The sequence below is a fragment of the Diabrotica undecimpunctata genome, chromosome 8 (assembly GCF_040954645.1).
Source record: "Diabrotica undecimpunctata isolate CICGRU chromosome 8, icDiaUnde3, whole genome shotgun sequence".
Lineage (NCBI taxonomy): Eukaryota > Metazoa > Arthropoda > Insecta > Coleoptera > Chrysomelidae > Diabrotica > Diabrotica undecimpunctata.
This window is the reverse complement of record NC_092810.1, coordinates 120,750,446-120,771,843: the sequence shown is the minus strand read 5'-3', so window position 1 is coordinate 120,771,843 and position 21,398 is coordinate 120,750,446. Positions and strand designations below refer to the sequence as shown.

At 32.1% G+C, this 21,398-nt stretch overlaps 1 protein-coding gene across 2 annotated transcripts in view; it reads right to left on the bottom strand.

Moving 5' to 3' along the window:
- Nucleotides 1–21,398, bottom strand: part of dac (dachshund family transcription factor) — a 442,638-nt gene that overhangs the window by 201,751 nt on the left and 219,489 nt on the right. The window contains exon 2 of one of the 2 annotated variants that reach the window (XM_072540865.1): nucleotides 7,140–7,276. In XM_072540865.1, the coding sequence (XP_072396966.1) occupies nucleotides 7,140–7,276 (137 nt within the window). The remainder of the gene's footprint in view (nucleotides 1–7,139; nucleotides 7,277–21,398) is intronic. The other variant, XM_072540866.1, reaches the window with a different exon arrangement.

Genomic DNA, 21,398 nt, shown 5'->3' with positions numbered 1-21,398 from the left:
CCAAAATAGAGAGAAATTTGCCATATTGATTTGCCAACCTCAACAGAGAAGGTACTTAGGAGAAGGATCATATAAATTACAAAATAATGTAGTCAACATTTAATATAAAGAGAAAATAATACAAGCATGTAACATAACATTTATATTTTGTTAAACAATTGATTTTCCTCGAGGAATTTGATTTTAGAACCTCTTTGTAGATAGTACTGATATCGAGCTGTTGGATCGATAAGTATATGTCTGATTTAGAGAGTCGTATTGCAGTGCTGACATTTTGGTTGTGGAGATGATGTCATCAGGTAGCCATGAATTATACGGGTATGTCCTATAAGCAATCTCCGTATGATTGCCATATTTTTTCGAGATAAACTGGGATAGGTAAGTAGGGTCACCGAGGGTTTGATTTCATGCAGCGCTGAACTTTATTCCAGTGAATCTGCCAGGTGGATAGATTAAGCTTCTTCAGTCTAGCTTTGAGATCGTTGCAAATTTATGTATTGATAATGGTGTCCGTGGATGATGAAGCTTTTTTGGCAAGGCAATCAGCTTTTTCGTTAACACTAATACCGACATGGGATGGTACCCATATCAGAGTGACAGTTGTATTTTGGTTTATCAGAAGCTGATATATGTCATGAATATCTTGGACGATAGTATGGGTGGTGGATATAGCATTAATGGAGTGTATAGAGGAAAGTAAATTAGAGCATATGGCTATGTGTGTATTTGGATATTGTTGGGCATATTTTTGAAAGCATGTGAGGTGTAAAAATTTAAATGGAACGTTCACGACTAAATTGAACACATTATATCAATGAAGGGATTACAATAAATAAGGTTAAAGTTGTCAATTTGAAGAGACATTATTTACCAGAAGAAACAGCAATACTTGTAAGATATTGGAAACCAGTAATTGCTTCAATTGTTAGAATATTATTTAATTTATTCCCTGATTTATTTATGCTTTTAATATAGTTGTCTGTTTATCTGTTCTTTTGTGAATAGTGCACAATCGTCAAATAAAATCTTTCTACCATTCATATCTAGATCCTACAGACTAATTACAATATATATCTTCATTAGAAGAATATTATCAATAGAAAATATTCACCTGTTAATAACTATAATAATTTAGGAGCGTATCACTTAACCGAAACGAGCCCTGCTGACATCTATCGAAAGCAATGAAGCAAATCGTTAATTGTTCTTTGTTTTATCGGGCCACAAACGAGATAATAAACAAATGAATAATAACCTATCGAGTTTCATATGCGCCACATCTCATAAATAACACTTTGGTTACTTTTTTAATGAACCAGCCACACCTTTACAGTAAATTAAATTCGCTGTCCAAATATTACACTTCGTTTTGGCCTTCTACCTCTTGGATTTATTGTGTGTCGGCCAATATAGAAAGAGACAGAGATGTGTGTGTATATGAGCAAATGGGAAAATTAAATTCAGTATTTTAAAACAATTAAACTAACACAAAACAGGGGCCGTTATAGGTAATGAGTATTAATTTATTGGCCTAAATAAGTATGGAAAATAAATATGTATGGAATAAATTCATTTTTAGCGTTATTATGTACTATGTGAAAAAAAACCTGAAACAGGTTTATTTTTATTCTTAAATTGACAATTTACAGTATGAAAATATTATACCCCTCCAGCACCTCCTTTGAATTATAAATAAGCTACCCCTCGAAAATTTTAAATAACAAAGGAGGTTATATGGGGGCGTGTTAGAAAGGGATTTTAGTCCTGTGTTCAGCAATATAAAGTTTTTTAAGTTTGGTGCAATCATATCATAACTGAGAAAATTGATTTTTTAGATATAAAATTTTGATAATGCCTCTATCACAAAACTTTAGGTTGAATGAAGATAATAATGTCATATCATATTTAGAATGTATTTTTCAATGTACTTTACAAATAAATTAAATGTTCAAAATGACCACCATTCACTTCTTGACAATAATCGAGGCGATTTTGGAATTCTAACAACGCTGTATAATTATTTTTTTTTTGGAAATTGTAAAGAGCTAAAATTAAAAATCCGTGTTTCAGCTCTTCTAGAAACTATTTCTATTTAAGAAAATACTGAATTTATTCCATAGTGTCCGGACACAGATATGATCCTATTACTTGCAAACTATCGACTTGGTAAGGAACATTTTTAAAAATTGTAGAATGTAGAACATAGTACGCGTGTTTTAGATACACAGTCTTTATTGTTTACGGCTTTCTAGCCTTTTTTTAACAAACAAATGTATCCAAAAGTAATACAAAACGGAAAGCTTGATTGTTAGGATTTTTGTATTGTGGTTTATCCTAAAATGAAATTTAGAGTATCAAACAGATCGTTGAGCTAATATCAAACTACCTACGCTGACCGATAGAATTCCAAAAGTATTCCCGAAATCCGTTAGTGATTGTTACCACAAAGACAATAACGAGAGCTAATATTCAAACGTGCATATATCGACACAAAGATCGCACATTGTCCCCAGCGCAATATTAATATATTCCAAAAATGCTGGCTGGTCAGCTGAAATTCCACAATATCGCCACCTTAATTACCAATTGTACAACAACAAAAGGCTTTAATAACTCACATACCTGGTTAAAACATTCTCGCTTACTTTGCAAGTATGGCCGGATGCAATTCCAATTGGATTAATGGAACATGAAAAATGGCAATTAAAATGCTTCGGAATCATCCACAATGGGAAATGAAGAGGTGGGTGATTGTTTTGGGGAATTAACATGGGCCGGTGAAAATGATTTTGTGCTTAATTTATTTTATTTTGCTTTGGGTTACTTCATTCAACAATTGTTCTTTGAGTGGCAAAAAAATACGTATTAAAAGACACAATTTGTTCAATTCCTTGATGTTATAATTGTAAACCAGCTTTGATTTTATATTAGGTATATTTTATTTGGTATTAAGAAATATAACCTACAATGATGTATGCAAAGGCTTACAAATTGGACAAAATATTTTTATAATTTTCTACAAATATTTGCATTGCAATTAATTATAAAATGAAAACAATTTTTTACATTTAGTGTTATTGGCAGACATTGCCGTGTCTTGGGGGCACATCAATCGTAAGCGATATGTCCCTAGTGTGTAAGAAATAAAAAAATTTAAGATTAGCAGTTGCTTTGACAAAGTCCTCGTAGACATACCGTCTCAGGACTCGCAACTAATGTGGAGTCATATGTCACCATGTTACCAATCCAACGGTAACTTCAACATCTTAACTGTAAATTAGACATAATGTAAATCAAATCTTATTTAATAATTTTTAAAGGGTTTTTACCCACATATTTAGTGGCTACATCCATGTATTAACTTGACACTGATGATGGAATATTTATTCCGAAAACGTTTTGTCAATGCAACATAGCCCAACTGGGTTTTTTATATACCTTTTTATAAAGGATTTTATTCAAAATTTTTTAATATATGGTATACAGCCAAATACAGGAACTTTGTTTCCTTGTGGATTATTAATAACGTCAATAAACTTATTTTAACCTTCATTTTTGGCTTATTTCCATTTAAATAGTATCCACTAAAGAATAAATTCTCCGCTACTGATAAGCTTCTTGGTGAAACTCATAAAGACAACTAAATGTCACTACCGTAGTTTTCAATAAAATCTGGAGTTTCCAATAAAAAATCGATTTCCTATTGAATTAGTTTTAATGGTTCTATTTCTTTTTCATCTGACCCTGTAGCTTTTGTAGGTTTTTAACGATAAATAAATGCCTCGTCTTCCATAATTGTGTAAAGAGTATGTTTCTAATCTAAACACAATTAACATAATTACTCTTAAATTAAAAATTATTAATCTAATGCAGACGCTCAACCATTCAGTTAAGAATTTTGAACTGCAATTATTCAGTGTCCATTTCATTCATCTGTTAATGGACTCCGAAGCATATAGAAAGAGATTAACTCATAAAGGTCATCAATCATTACCCGTGTCATATAGATTGACCTAAAGATGCGTATTTACTTCTCTACGTTTTGGTTTAATCGTATTCGAATAGAATGTTCTCGACTTCATTAATTGAAGATCACAAACTGATAAAAGTTAAAGCACACTGAAAGTCATGGAAGGCTGATATTAAAAAATCAACAAATTTGTTTAGTGATTATTTATTTTTACTGTCCTCGATAGCCATGTGTAGTCAGTAAGAATAAATGAGGGAATAATGCTCACCTAAGCAAAAATCGCTTGTGCTGTAAATTCTTTAAATCTACCATAACGGCAGTATATTACCGTAAGCTCTAATTATTTTACTTTGAATATTTAAAATAAGTTTTAAAAAAATAAAAAGTACAAAAGCATATTATTAAAAAAAGAAAAGAAGTGCCTTTGCGCAGTATTCCCCATCCATGAGGGTAATCATGCGCACGGAGTGGGAAATGGTGCGCACTAAATTATTGTTAGTAATAAAAACGGTTATGTCAAAAGTACAATAATATTATGAAGAAATAATTATTGTATGATATATTTAATATATTATTTTTAACGTAAACAAAAGTCGCATTTATAATTTTCTGCGTTATTTGCGTCTGTGATTTGTGCGTGATTCCATGAGGCACATAACACACATCTATACCATAATTATCTGTTTTTTTCTCTTTCCCCACAAATACAAATGTCTCGTTAGGTGCAGCTGCAGCTGGTTTTTTCTAATGGTGGTGAAATCAAGCTTAATTCAACATCATCTAATTTATCTTCATCAATAATATCTGACGCATCACTGTCTGTTATATCAAAGAAAACAGGAGTTAGTTATTTCTGCATTCTGTTCTTGTTTTGTTTGCTTTAAGTTTCATTCTGTCTAGCGAGATATTCTGCGATTATTTATCAAAACATCTTTAAGCAGTTGCCATTTTTGCTGCTTTTTTCCGTTCCTCCCTTCTCGGAGGATTTCGAGATTTTCGTCCCTTAATCGTATTTTTTCCTGGGCTTCCTCCAAATTTTTTTCATTAGAGTGCTTGTAAGAATTTCTGATTGTTGCCTGTTACGAGATTTCCTTTTAATTTCTGGTTTAACCGTTTTCGGTGTTACTGGAGCAAAAACGAAAAACGAATTTTCCTTAGATATAGACGGCTGAACATTTGTAATATCTAGCATTGACTCAATAGTAGATGCATTTTGTTTAGACGTTGTAGGAGTCCCTAAGTCGCGGAAGAAGACGCATCTTCTGGTTAAACAATTTTAGAGCTTGGTTTAACTGCACTTCTGTTGACTTTTTTACAGCAGCGGTATCGAAAGTGCGAATTGCCATGATGGCTGCCAACCTTCTTAGAGAAGATGGCACATAAAAAAGAAGAAGGAGTAGCTGGTAGAGAAGTGGTTTTTATTTTAATTTCCTTTTCTAGATAGGCAGAAGCAAAATCATCCACCTAATTTATCAGGATCTAACGGACATATTCCAGATGCACGAAAACCTGACACTGCCTTCTCTATGATGGCAACTTTCAGAAATGCTTTATTTAACAGATATTTTATTTTTTTTATGACATGTATTAGACAGATAAATATCATATTCTCTATAAAGTACATTCTTTATAGGACTAAAGAAAGTCAAGTTCAGAATCTGATGATGATCTGAAGTGTGTAGTGGAAGTAACACCATACAAATGTTTTTTTCTTTGCAAAAATTATAGGCATCAATAGAAATATGGCTGGAGTGCTTATCCATCACTAAAATAATTCGATCAGTTGCTGTGGGCTTTGAATGCCTTACAAAATGGCATAGCCTCTGATTAAAAGTTCTGTATGATACCATCTGTTTTGTGGAACATTTGTATAAAGCACGAAGAGATCTATTTTCCATTTTTATATGACTTATATATTATTTTTTATATGATGGATCAACATGTAGGGGATATAATTTCCCGCAGCAATAAATTCCCATGCATTTCATGCAGAAAACGGCTGTGATAGTTCTTCTACGTTCGGCAGATATAGCAGATCCTAGCTTTTTAGCTCCATTAGGTCTACAAACATTTGGACATTTTTATTTAGACTATTGTATTGTCAGTGTTATCTATATTAAAAATCTGTTTCGCAAACTTAAACTTATCCATGAGTATTTTGATATTAAAATAAAATAGTGTTGTTGACTATTAATTCAATGCAGCAATGCTGTTCAAACTGGTTCTTTCTAGTTTTCTTAATATTACATCAGGATTCCTTTTTAAAAAAATCCATAAAGTCAAGCTTTTCCGGCTAACCCCTTCTATTTATTAAAATTATTTGGGATATTAGTGTATTCAGCATACCTGAATACAAATCGTCTAAGTTCTTTAGGTGTTAAACCATAGAATAATTTAGCAAGCATTAAGACATACTCACTTAATTCTTGTTCTACTTCATTCAACAATACAGCTGTTAGACCCAAACCGGGTGGCGTGTGCAAACCGTTAATCTTTTTCTTAAAGTCGATTCGGGAGTGTTAGCTCTTCCCGTTTCCCTTACTTTTTTGTCGTCATATCTGAATGCATATAGAGCATTCTGTAAATGTTTGTTAGGTATATTTAATTATCGTAGATTTTCTACTGTAGTTTCGTGGTATCTGGAATTAAAAATCATACTCCTGCGCACTATTACCCCTTTACGCCTTAAATAGTAAACAAATAGTCATCACAAATAGAAAACTACTGAACCATATAAACCAACAAAATTTACGGAAAGCAACATAATTTAAATCAATACTACATTTAAAGGAACTGAATTTAGAACTAGAAGAATTTAGTACTAGAAGAATTCTTGCAGTTTTAAATAATTGGATCTTACTTAGTCCACGTGCAACGATCGACTGAAGATAATGGCGTAAACCACTCACGAGATCGGCCGAAAGGTGTAGAACTGGTTAAGTTAATAAAATCTTCCACGGAATTTGAAATACAATGCAGAGCACGATTACCCGCCTCGCACAATTTCCCCACTTTCCCTTACATGTTTCGTAAAGATAAGATGGCACACGGAATGTTGTAGTTTAGAATTTTAACTCCGATTTGTACATGTCTATATGGTACCATTAATTAACAAATAAATACCTCCGAAATTATATAACAATTAAAAAAAATCTAAATAAAAACTCACCACCCATGTGTCCGTTTTCGTAAGGATAATCTCCGTTGTCCATGCGATGTTTTTTGAGCTGTTGTTGATGTTGGAGGTGCGTTGCGGCCAAACTGAGTCCCACTGGTGCCCTCTTTGGTGGACGACCAGGCCTGGAACTGCAAAATAGTAGAGAATTACTGTTGTAAAAAACACGGTGTAAGTCAATATAAATCTTTTTTAAAGACATACAGCAAACGCCAGTTATGATGAAGTTGCACAGTCGGTGTACAAATGATTTTTGCATCGAGTTGCAGTACTCCTCTCACCACTAGAAACTAGAAACTGTTTTAAGCTCGCCATTGATTCAGTGGCGTTCAGATAGACTTGAGCCTGCGACTCTTTAAGTGTCACGATTTACCAAGGCCAGAAACAGCTATGTTAAAACCTGCAAGGCAAAACTTCACCATAATTAGCGTTTGCTCAACTTTTTTTTAAATATTTTGTAATTAATTTTAATGAAATATTGGAACCTTTTTTTCATTTGTCATAAAGATTCTTATATAAAATTTGTCTTTCAATATTTATACTATTCGTTCTACATATTTAGCATTATTAATATTCCTAAAAGCAATTCCTCGTTTTTCTTTAACTTCGTTGGAAGTAACCCACTTCCTAAGCCAAAGCCCCATGGTCACGTTGAAAAAAAAATATGAACATCTCTATTACTCACAGTAAAAGTTGCAAATTAATAATATTAATATTAATATAATTAATAATTAATAGTAGCTACAACTATTAATTTCTCTTAAGAATATCGTTATATTTGATATGAAAACTATCTCAATATCTTAAAATGTCTGCATACACTGGTAATGTAGATTTGTTAACAAAGAGTATGAACAAACTTATATTGCACTGCAAGATACCAGACGCATGGAGAAACAGCATAATGATACCAATGTTCAAGAAAGGAGATAAAGAGGACCCAACAATTATAGGGGTATAAATCTACTGAACACCGCACTTAACCTTACCACAAAAGTCCTAACCAACAAAATCAATAAACTAACAACTTTATCAGATGAACAACAAGGATTCAGATCCAGAAGATCCTGCGTAGACGCCGTATTTGTACTAAGACAAATCACAGAAAAGGCCATCGAGTACAATAAACCAGCATATCTATGTTTTATAGACCTGACAAAGGCTTTCGGTCGCATCCAAGTCGAAGATAAATTTTATTGATATCATGAGAATCATAAAATATGGCAAAAATCGAGCAACATTTATTTATTATTTACTTAACAGCTTTGTAGAAACTGACTATGTTTCAGATTCTATGCAAAAAGTTTTGAATTTTGTTGATAGGACACTCTGATCAAGAGATATTGAATTTTTACTGTCGAGTTGTTAACTGTCGAGTTCTTAAGAAAACTGCTAGTAAAAATTTTTGTTCATTTTTTTTTTTTCATTTTTCTACTTCGTACAGATATTTGCTAAACCGAGGTTTTCGCCCCCCCTACGAGGGGGGTTTTAGGAACAAGCCCGGGAGTAGCAGTGAAAAACTTACTTGCATCTTCTTTATAGTCCTCACTCAACAAAATGCTGCTTGTTCGTTTTGTTTTTTGGGATCAAATCTCTCTGGACTACAGATAATTTTTCAATATTTTCCTGACAATTAATGTTATTCTAGTTATATTTGATAAAGTTATAACCCATATTGTTAATATAATAACAATTTTTTTGAACATTCTTTAACACAATTATTAATAATAGAAACTTTCGAAAAAAAAAATTAATAGATTACAGTATTCCTTGAGATTTCTAACAAAAACTGAATAAATTCAGTCAAATGTAATTTGATAACCACACCTTACATAACAACTCATATTAATAACACAATACATAAATGTTACTTAGAAACGGTCTAGCAATTCACAAAACCAATCATACAATTCAGTATTCCAATCACTTCCATAAATTCGATTACCAGACGACGAAGTAATAAATGTAATAGAGCGAGACAATAAACGCGAGATCAAATAAAATACCAACTTTCTGGTAATTGAGTTGTATATGAGACATATAAGAAAGTATGACAGCAGATAGAGTCCGGAAATGAAGCTAATAAATCAAAGGGGGTTCGATTTGTCGAGTGAACTGACCGCAAGATATCTGATATTTGCGACCGGACGCCATCTAATGGATGGAGCTGTCAACAAACAGACAAACCTTGTCCGTACTAGGCACCCTCTATATTATTTGTCTTGTAATGGAGACGTTTGAGAAAGACGAGGTCAAGGAGAAACGTTAAGATGGAAAAACTATTCTAAAAAATTGTTTATATAAACTATAAATTCAGTTTGATGCAACTAATTTGTTCTTGATATGAAAACGACACAAGCTGTGTAAAGAAATGAAGCTTCCTGACAATATTTTGTTTTAAAATGTTGTTTCTGTGATCATTTTTATTCAAAAATATCTCAAATTAATTTGTTTTATAAGGAAATCTTACAAACATAAACACACAATGCTATTTTTTAATTTCCACAAAATATTGTCAATTTCATATGCTCTACTATAACATGAGTTTAGAAAACCCGTGTTATAGCAGAACATTCAGTGTCTCAAAAAAGAAATTTTAATATATTAATATATTTAATATATTTTAAGTATGCAAAACAATTTGTAATACATTTATCACGTATTTTATTCCGTTTTTTCTATCTACCCAACTTCCCGTTAGGTTTGTTTAGTAGCGAAGTTCTCCCAATCTCAGTTTTTTTACCCTAGTAAATCTATTTTTTTTTGTTTGTGCAAAATTTCGAAGTAGTGGTTGAAATCGTAGCTTTGTAAAATCAAATAGTTGAAGTTGGTTTTATGGAGATTGATAAAACTAGTTTTATATTCCGATAGCCGTTTTTGAAAACCGATGCCTGTCTGACCTATGTATATATTTGGGCTAGAATTGATATTTAGTTGTATATATTGAGTACTACAGAGGTATAAATAATACTAACTAATAGTTTTCTGGCAATTTCATAAAATTTGTTAATACTTTTTAATTAAAAATAATTTTCATTCTATTTAGTGTCTTTCAGAATTTAATAAGCATGTAAATGTTCACAGTACCAAATTAGCATAGATACATGAGGGAAATACTGTAAATGGATGGAGAGTTCATGCAACAACGAAGAGCGATACAGTAGATGAGCCTAGAAAGAAGACCATAGAAAGAAAATAGCGATTTAAAGCAAAAATTATTTTATTATCTGTTAAAGAAAACTAATAAAAACTAAAATTACTAGTGTGTTTAGATATTTCTAGAATATATTTAATCTTCTTCTTTAAGATTTTTATCATAAGTTACTGGTACAAAAGAGCGACTGCAAGATCTGAAAAATTTAAAAATCTGAAGGCGTTTACAGTAAGAAAAAATATACTTAGTGACGTAGAAATCCGTACGATGAAGATTCATTATAAATTATTATGTTGTAAACATATTCTATACAACAATTTATCCAGCTGTTTGTTTCGCAAGTTTTAGGAAACACAGTGGTAAAAATTTGAATTCGGTTTCGCTAGGTAGAAATCGTTTGATTTCTCTTTTTGTTTTTAGATGGCGTAGCTACGTCCGTATACAGTTATTTTGATAACTATTGTCTAGGACGGGAGAGATTTTTGTTTTGGTTCAGAGCAGTGGCTATACCGTTCTGACGAGACCTAAAGAGGTCGAAATACATATAAGCGGTTGTCGCTGCCCTGTATCAAAACAAAAATCTAATACCGTCATTATGTTATATTCTATACAATTTTACAGGGCAGCAAAATAAATAAACGATCAAAATTTCAGTATGATTGAAACAACTTATTGGGTAAATAAATTGTAAATAAACAGATGTTTTAATGCACCTCGGTGGATAAAACTCACTTGGCTACGCCTGGGCCCGCGTTTGATTAGGTGTCCTCCTGGGGTACTCCCAAAGTTTGCGCAGGATGCTCTTCTAAATTAAGAAGTCTTCCATCCATTTTATTCCACAAGTGTTATGGGATAAATTGGGGATAAATATGGGGATCTCGGGGATCAGAGCAAAATTGACTCCAGCTTGTTCAAAGAAGTCCATTGTGACTCTCACAATGTGTGAACTTCTGTTGCCATGCTGAAAAATTTGATTTTGGAGCACCTTAATGTCAGGTAGGGTATGAGATGCGTTTCTAGAATTTAATCTACGTATCGCTAAGAAGATTAGAGGAGAACTTGCAATAACACCCCGCACCACAGCACCAACAGTGCCGTGCACGTGGCGTTCGATAAAAAACTGTGGATTTCGTCTTTGATTACGTCGTCTTCTAAGTCTGGCTTGGCCATCATGCATCCCCAAATAGTTGTTGAGTTTGATCACTAGAGACAACCCCATTCTACTTCTGGTCACAAGCCAATCTTTCTCGGCACCATTCAGGATGATCACGTCGATCGATGTTCACAGTTAAGAGGTAGCACCCAATGTGACCGAAAGGAGAAAAGGTCAAAACTGCGAATTTGACGATAATTTTTGAGCATCCCAATCGCGAATCCTTCTTGTTCGGCCTTTTTAACACCATCCCTGATAAAATTTTAACAGAGTAACTAAATTTTTGTGAACTCAATTCGAATTTCCCGAAAAAAAGTCTGGCTTCTGTTAAACAAACTATCCGCCTCCTATTAAATCCGCTCAGCTGATGGAAATTTGCTTGTACTTTAGGCATTGTAAACAAACATTGCTAAATTTTGATCGCTACTAACCTTAAAAGTTAAAATTGTTAGTGGCTAACACTACTCTAAGATCCAAACAAAATCCTGAAGATAATTGGAAGATTCGCACAAACGCAGAAAGTAGAAATCTCTTTAAACAGCCCCTAATAACAAGCATAATCATATCCCGGAGACTTGCATGGATGGTTCGTATCCTGAGAAGTAGTAATGAGAGAGCTTCCAGTAATATAGGTGTATCGACGACAGTGGAAAGCGTCCACCAGGTCGTCCGAGGCAAAAACTGGTTGATAACATTAAAAGGGATCTCCAGGAGCTCAATATATCTGCACCATGGAAAAGAGCTGTAATGAACAGCAGAGCGTGGTGGACAATTCGAATGTAATTATAATTTCGAATTGTTTCTAATTACCTGTGTCCGATTCTTCTCTATCGACGATGGTAAAATATAATGTTGAAGTCATAGGGTAAAATATATATTTATTGACAGCTACTGAATGATTACACTCTAGTTGTTGTTGATGTAAAAAATTATAATAGACTGCGTCCTAAGCTAGTCCCGAAGCTATATTTATAATCTCACTAAAATGCTACGATTCATCAAATAAGTCTATTGCCCTCTGCATAGAACAAAAACCTTTGACTTTTGAAAACTGGCAATTTAAACAGAGAAAATGATTGAATTTCCTCAATACCTATTAGGCAATCTATAGTTTGCAGGAACTTAAACAAACTGTAATTAAAAACCTATAAAAATGCAGGAAATTAAGATTAATGCGAGATTACAAATTAATGGACTAATTTGTGATTGAACACGTGGCAAGATATATATGCACGGAGGCTAAAACTCTTAAAGAGTTGTATGGTCATTGTAAGTAAGTAATTAAAAAATAATAATAAAAAACGAAAACTTAAACTGATATGTCTGAAATTCTAATCATTTATTATTTTTGCCGAGAGAAGCCTGTATACCAAATTATAATAAATAAAATAATTTATAATGGGTATTCAGATTTCTATGTCACATAGTATTATGATCCATGAACTTCACGGTATTTAATAATGTAATAAAAATCAAAGAAAAATGTTTAAAAATGAATTCAAATATATGTAAAAATAAAGATAAAAAGACCAAAAACAACAATTTACTAGAGAATTAGATCATCATCATCAGTGGCATTACAGCTCGTTATGAGCCAAAGCCTTCTTCAGAACAATCTTCCATTCGCCCCTGTCTCTGGCAACTCTTCTCCATGCTTTAACTCCGATGGATTTTAGATCATCCTCTATGTTATCTTGATACCTAAGTTTTGGTCTTCCTCTGGCTCGACTTTCAACTGGTCCTCTTCGGTCGAAAATTTTTCTGATCTTTGCATTTTCATCTCACCTAATTACATGTAGTATCCATCGAAGGCGTGCTAATTTAATACATTTTACAACGTCAGGTTCCCCAAAACTTCTGTATAACTCAAAGTTGTAGCGCCTACGCCACAAACTCTGTTCTTGGACCCCTCCATATTTTCCTTAGAATTTAGAGAATTAGATAAAGGAAATGAATTTAATGATAAATTATTTGGAAGAATGGAACTCTTCTCCATGCTTTAACTCCGATGGATTTTAGATCATCCTCTATGTTATCTTGATACCTAAGTTTTGGTCTTCCTCTGGGCTCGTCTTTCAACTGGTCCACTTCGGTCGAAAATTTTTCTGATCTTTGCATTTTCATCTCACCTAATTACATGTAGTATCCATCGAAGGCGTGCTAATTTAATACATTTTACAACGTCAGGTTCCCCAAAACTTCTGTATAACTCAAAGTTGTAGCGCCTACGCCACAAACTCTGTTCTTGGACCCCTCCATATTTTCCTTAGAATTTAGAGAATTAGATAAAGGAAATGAATTTAATGATAAATTATTTGGAAGAATGGAACTCCATAACAAACATAGATACACCTAGAAAAACAGAGATATAGTACATGATTTGATTAGTTATAATGGACCAGAAGGTGATGGCAGATTGAAATTACTGGAAAATGTTGTTAGATTGTTGTGCAATAAAGGAGTTGCAATTATGAACGTTTAAAATCTGTTGATAACACAATTTTACGACAAAGCTTATTTAAATATATATTTTAGATATTTGTATAAAAAGGCTGATAGAATAATTTAACATTTTAGTAAATATTAAGACATAATGCCAAATCATGTTTTTAAACATTAATCTGTATTCCTTGATTAAGATCAGAGCATTCTTACTGCTTCAATTTTTATTATTATAAAAAATTATAGAGTAATCATCGCATGTTGTGGGAGAATTCTCATTCCAACAACTGAATACACTCACCCCGTGGTTGCTGAATCACAATTACTTGATATTTACTTAAAAACACAGCGAGACGAACCGAAATTACAGTTTCTGAAGGTTATCAGTCGCTACAAGAAAAATACCGTGTTGGTTTATGAGAATAAAACTTATCGATTGCAGACAATAAAGCACTAGTCGTGACATAAATGGCTAAAGGAAGAGTGCACGGCCTTAATCTAAGCACAGTGTGGTTTTCTATTATGTTGTCAGAATGATACAAACGGCCTCAATAACCGGCGAAGCTCAGGGAGAGCCGGCTACCGGACAGCTGATAAACAATACTGGCCCTCTGGCTATCCTAAGTTGCCTCGCTGATTCATGACGATACCCAACTCTAAACTGCCGACATAGATTCGGCTGAAGAGCTGGGAGAATTAGCTTTAGAGACGTTTTCGTTACTTTGGAGTATTTTTACAAATTTGCAGTATGAGTTAATACAAAGCTTTATTAAACATGAAAAATTAAATTCATTCAAAACAGTCATTCAAATAAAGTGAATTTTAAGTTTTTGCAACGAAAAACAAGTTTAATACAACGTAGTAAGCCTAACAAGATTGTCAAGCCTACTGGTAAACATAGTTCTGACAAAATTCCAAATTTATTTGCCGGCGTAGTTCAGTAACAGCTCTTTACATATATATAAGCAATAAGCAGCTATATATAGCTGTTCAGCAAGAGCAATAAGTTAACCTGCTCATTTTAGTTGAGTTTGAGTGGTGATCTAAGTGGTTACTTGGATACCTTTATTTCCTAATAGAAAGGTACGTTTTCTATTTATTTCTGTATTTATCTCGACTAACAATGTCACTTGTAGTGTCTAAGTCTCAGATGCGCATAATATTACTAAAAATATATAACATCGAATGGTATGTAGTCTTATTTCCAAATTAAGATTTCTGCATGTTAGGAGTAGCTTCAAGGATCATTGGTTTCATTTATCAAAGTTACCAAGTACTAATATTTTTCTACTTGTTCTATCCTGTTTTCAATAACTGTCAATATGTAGTGTATATTTTGTGTGGTCTTGTTGTAATTTGGATATATTTGTTTTTTTTTAACGTTAAATTAATTCCTATCTCAGCGCTGTTCATACTTAGGCTCTCGATTAGATGTTGTACAGACATCTAATTACGTTAGCGGTACATTCCGCTTTAATATTATTAAGCGTGTTTTTGAAAATTTCTTCAGAATATAAGTTAAACAAAAGTAGCGATAAAACGCATCCTTGTCTAACTCCTCTACAGATCTTCATTTCTGCTGACTGTTGCCCATCAATTTGAACTATGGCACACTAGTTTCAATATATTTTTTGGAATACCTTTATGATTTAACTGTCAATGTGCTTATTCATATATTATAATTATTTAATGATACTCTAATGAGCAGATACATATGACATAATAATTAGTATGTTTTCCTAAGGTTGAAACTAAATAAGAAAATAGAAAACAGAGAAAGAATCACTTACTTCAGCTAACAAAGGTTGGATAAAAAAAAGGGGAAAAATATGCTTCAGTGTATAAATAAAATAAAGAATAGGCATGACCTAACTAGGAAACTCTAACAAAAATTCTGGTTCAAGTTTAAATTAAAAATACGACTTTTAAAACCGGATAGGTCCATTTTTATTGGTCCCAGAGTTAAATGGCTTTAACATCAAATTACAAAAAAATTGTCTGTATAAAAAGAATCAAGTGATTTCTGCAATAAGAAATGTTGTTAGTAACAATTTTTATTTTATTTGGTTTCAAATTGTATTGTATGTTGTAATTCTATTGTATGTTCAAAATTACCTAAATAAAGTTTTTTGAGGCCCCTTGATAAGAAGGAGGGGTACTGAGTTGGCAGCAAGATCTCCAGATTTATCGCCAATATACTATTTTTGTGGTGATATCACAAAAGTGTAATATACGAAAGAAAATCTGATTATCTTGATGATCTTAAAAACAGAGTAGTAACAATATCCTGTCAAATAAAAAAGGGCAATTGCGCAATGTCATGTCAAATTTGTATAATATACTTGGATATTAACGGTTGTATTTATACCTATATATTTACGTTATTTGGGACTAGCGGCATGACTTCTATATTTCTAATTTACTAACAAAGATAACTTGATTTATTAAAAAAACTTTTTATTATATCTCTCAAAAGTCAAAATTTTAGAAAATTTATGTTATTTTTTTGTGCATACATGTATAATAACTTTAATTTTTTTTTCGTTGGCCTTTATGTTTGTTTGCAGCTTATTATTGCATACAATAATTTTTTATATACAGTTTAATTATTACAATCACTTTTTTTTCTGTATTTTTTATACTGATTACTGATGCCTTTCTCTACCCATTATATTCACATAAACATTGCATATGCAATTTTTTTATTTCTATTTTTCTTGTCTACGTCATATTCTAATCAATTTTTTTTAACAGATTCCTCCCGATAATATTTTCTACTGCAACGTGTTTTCAAATACAAAATAATGTTATATTGGATAATACAGACTAAATAAAATATTATAATTTTAAATTATTTGGTAGTAAGCTTTAAAAAGACGAAAAAATTTTTTATTTCCTTAGAAGGTATTACAAAATCATTTTGATTTAGAAATATCGAACCTAACAACTAGAATGTCACAAAAATTTTTACTATTAGGATGAACCCTCGCAAAAAAAGTAATAAATCTCTAGTCGTGGAATCTTAAAGAGTTGCTCGGCATGCCGTAACAAAACATTTAATTTTATGGTTATAACAGTTCTTCGCAACCAGTTTTTTCGCCGCTGTACCTCTACTCGTAATACGCCCAAACAAATGTTCTTATATCTACACGCAATATTTCAAACGGGGCTTTTTATTTTCTCACTAGATGTTTTGTTAGAAATTTATCAGCGTCGGTCCGGATGATAAGTTGCCCTCAGATCATGCTATCGTCTCATTCTATGTCTGAAGATGATACATATGCCATTTTTGCACAAAAAAATAACAAAAAAAAAAACATTTCAGCAAAAGATTTATTGTTATCATATTAGAGTAATATTTCCGCAAAATGGAAATAAATGAGTGCTTGTATTATGTGGATATTATTAGTTAACTTTGGGGTACAAAGGTGGATCGAATTAAATTTGTTAAATTGTCAGGAAAATTTCCGTGGCAAAGAACTTTGAAAAGTGAACGAACCATTTTAGTAATTCTCTCTTTTATTTCTATTTTTCTATTAGTATTTTTTTCTAGGGTTAGACTATATGATTTAAAGTGATTTATTGGTAAATCGTCAATAGGTTTTCTGTAATGGATTGTTGTTTGTGGTTTTCAGGACTTGTAAGAGATAGTCAGGTCGGGTCTGATCAAATATTCTATATAGGTAGTTGTAATTTAGATCTTTCAGATGTATTCTAACAGTGATTATTTCGCAAAATATATCGCAAGTTGTGATTAACGCTACTACGTCCCCAGGAAAACACGATGAGGAAACTAAAAAATAGTCTACGCACATTTATATAAAAAACTATATCTACAGAAACTTTTAACTAGCTGTTAAATAAAGAAAAAGCAGATATATTGTTCTATTATACATTCATCCAATGGCATTACAGTCCAAGTCAATCCTTGGCCTCCTCCAGTAAGCTCCTCCAAAGATCTCGATCTACCGCTGTCATTTTCAATGAACGTGTTTTTAGAGGATTTTTGCATTCTCATCTACATCGCTCTCCCTTTTTTTTTAGTCTTCGAATAGGTAGGTCTTTTTTCTTGAATTCTTCAAGAAGCTTCAAGAAGAATTCATTTAGAAGTTTTCAATGTTTTATTGTCTATTCTGGTTTTCTTTCCACCAAGATAAGATATCCACTTTCCTGTCTTTCCGTTCTTGTGCTCGATATCGATAAAGTTCGCCATCAACGCGCACCCTTTTTCTGTACGGTGACAAAATTCATCCTCTGGTCCACTAGAGGACCCAGAAGAAGATCCGACTTCCTTGTTACTTCCTGGTTGAGGCTCTTTTTTTCGTATTTTTATATAATTTTTTAAGTTTTGTCTCTGTTTCTTGTTTTAAGGAACGGCCCCATTCCTATAAATCAAAAGCTTTCAATTTGTTTTATTGTAGTATTTGCGAATTTTATTTCTTGCTCCCATAAAAGAGTTTTTCAATTTGAATTTCTCGTCAAACCAAAACAATTTTCTGCATACCAGGCGCACATCGCAATAAATCAAAAACGAAAACATTTTAAAATTTTCTCTTATTCTAATAAATGTATTATGTTTCATCAATTTGAATTATTAAAACAAAAAACTTTCTATTTCTATAAATATTTTTATGTTGCATTCATAATGTAAATACTTGTATTACCAAATCATTCCGATAATAATAAAAGTGCAGTTCCTGCGGGACATGACGGACGTCCCGCGCGACAAAGCGCCAGTTCCGTCCCATGTCCCGTCCCGCAGAAAAATGGCTGTCCCGTCTCACAGCAAAAATCGCTATTCGAGACAAAGTGGGGGAAGGGACATCAGGCGTGCATACCTAATTCTTGCGTTTATTAACTAATATTGTTCCACTATACTTTTAATTAAATAAACATAGTTAAGGTAAAGATATGCGAGAAGCCCAGTATAGTTGGACAGATCCTAGAGAATGGCATCCTAGAGAAACCAAAAGAAATGTGAAAAGACTTCAGAGCTGATAAGCAGATAGGGAGACGATATCCAACGTTAGTTCTCAGAACAAACACGATGTTGCAAAATTCTGAAGAAGCCTATATCCAGGAGTAGATGAGTGAAAGGTGAGGGAAGTCAGTTCAAAGAGGAAAGAGGAAGAGAAAAGAAAATAAGTCAGGGTCCGCTCATTAGCAAAATTAGAGGATATAGCAAAAGTATTGGGCTTAAAGAGCTTTTATTTAACAAATGACTATATCTTAAGTAATGACCATGTTTATTTTACTATATAATAGGATAATACACCAGGAAACTATATTTGCATGCATACATAACAGTAGGTACAATTAGTAAAAATATTTTGTAATAAAAGTCTTGATTCATTAAGGACTATGATATGCTTATAAAAACAAAACCAACTGACAGAATTATCTACGAAGAAACACTAAGAATAACCAAAGTACAAGAAAACAAGACAGAAAGGAAGAAAACAAAAACAACGTAGCAGGAATCAGATTTAAAGATGTGATAACCAACCACATCCTGGAAAAAAAGTCTACGTTCAATAAAGTAGAATAAAATCTAAAGAGGAAGAACAAGGAATAAAAATGCAAATGATAATCATTTTAAGAAATAGCAGAATAAAACAGATTATAAGTACTATACAAATGTAATAAAAACATAAAAAAGTAAATCTCAAACATGTCATGTCTATATAAAAAGTAGAAGTAAAAGAAGAAAAAGAAGAAGATTTATAACCAGTATTTACGAAGGTCAAATATAACTGCAAGAGTAAAAAATCTTACAACATAAAATACCATAATAACGCGCAATAACAGTTCTTTTTTTTTGTATTCTAAAATGGAAAATATGACTACATGCGCATGAAATCCAATAATCACCAATAAGAGTTTAATAATATCCGCAGGAAAGGGTGGCGAATGGAGAATCGAATTGTCGTCTGCACATTTTTAATTGAATTGGGTGTTAATTGTTGGATTTCTCATTTTACGAATCAGCGTACAAGTTAATCACTGGCCGGAGGGAGCCATTTCAAACTAAATGGTATCAGTTTACCAATAATTTACCCGATTTAATCAATCAAATGATCAATGATGCAATTTAAAGCTCTGTATATACGGATCATGAACTGGATGGAATTGAACCACTCCTATATGAACAATAACTACACACTTAAATAAAAACCGTCAAAACAATTTTAATCATAACGAGAATGATATTCAATATTTTCAGTCCACGATTATTATTGCTTTTAATTTTAATCAGAAAATTTCAACGCAAGAAACCAAACGATCTGTAGGTTCCAATGTTCTATTTATATTAAATCTTTATCATATCTCGACTTGATCTCATCATTTTTTAAGTCTATTACTCTCAATAAGCACTTTGATTGCATAAAGATGATTTAATACAGTTCATATTTATCTTTGCACTTTTTGCTAGTTTGCGATGGAATGCAAAAGTAATATTTTACCCTAAAACCATATGGCTGACATTCAGGGTCGTATTTAAATTATTTACGAACAACTCAATTCACTAAGTTGTGATATATTTTGGAGGGATCTCTTATATCGGTCTTATAATTAATAGAATTTTGGTCTTTTTTATGAGAAACAGAATATTTTACGTATGATATAGAACAAAACAAAATGAATTTTCTTAATTTAAGTTTAGAGTATAACAACAATATCCGATTGAAAACTACTATCTCGTTTAAAAAAAGATGTTCTGGAATATAGGAATAATAGTAATGTCACCGACTCAAATACTGCATTATGGAGTCTTCGAACAAACGTCGAAAATGTAGGCAAAATATGACATCAATGCTAGACATAAATCATCTAAACCATCCAAAGAATATTTTTCAAAATTTAAACCTAATGTTACTAAAGATCATCAGTCGGATGTTGTTTGTAAAGTAAATTATAAAGATTGCAACTTAACATATATTGGGCAAACACACCAATATCTACACAGAAGTGTTGTTGCACACAAACATAGTATACAAACCAACAAATTAAACACTACATCTTTAGCTAAGCATTTTCTAGAAAAAAAAATAGCCTATCTTTTGATTTTGAAAATATACAGATTTTATAAAAAGAACAGAACTACAACAAAAGATGTATATTAGAGATGATTCACATTAAAAAGATCAAAATTGTATCAATAATAAAACCCATATAAAAGATATCTCTAATATAATATCAAAACTTAATAAATCGAGGTGTAATAAGGCAACATACCACTTTTGCATTCAATCGCAAACTAGGAACCAATGCGGACATAAATTGTATTAAGAAAAGTTTAGATAATTAATTAATTACACCGAAAAATTTTCCTATTAATATTTTTGTTTCTTGGTTCGGAAGTTATCGGCATTTTGAATTTATTGTACATATTATATGGTATATTTTTGAAAGATTTGGTCAAAATTCTAATGACTAATTTGTGATAAATCTAAAAATAGATGAATATATACATTTTAAAATAATTTAATAAAGTAAGGAACCG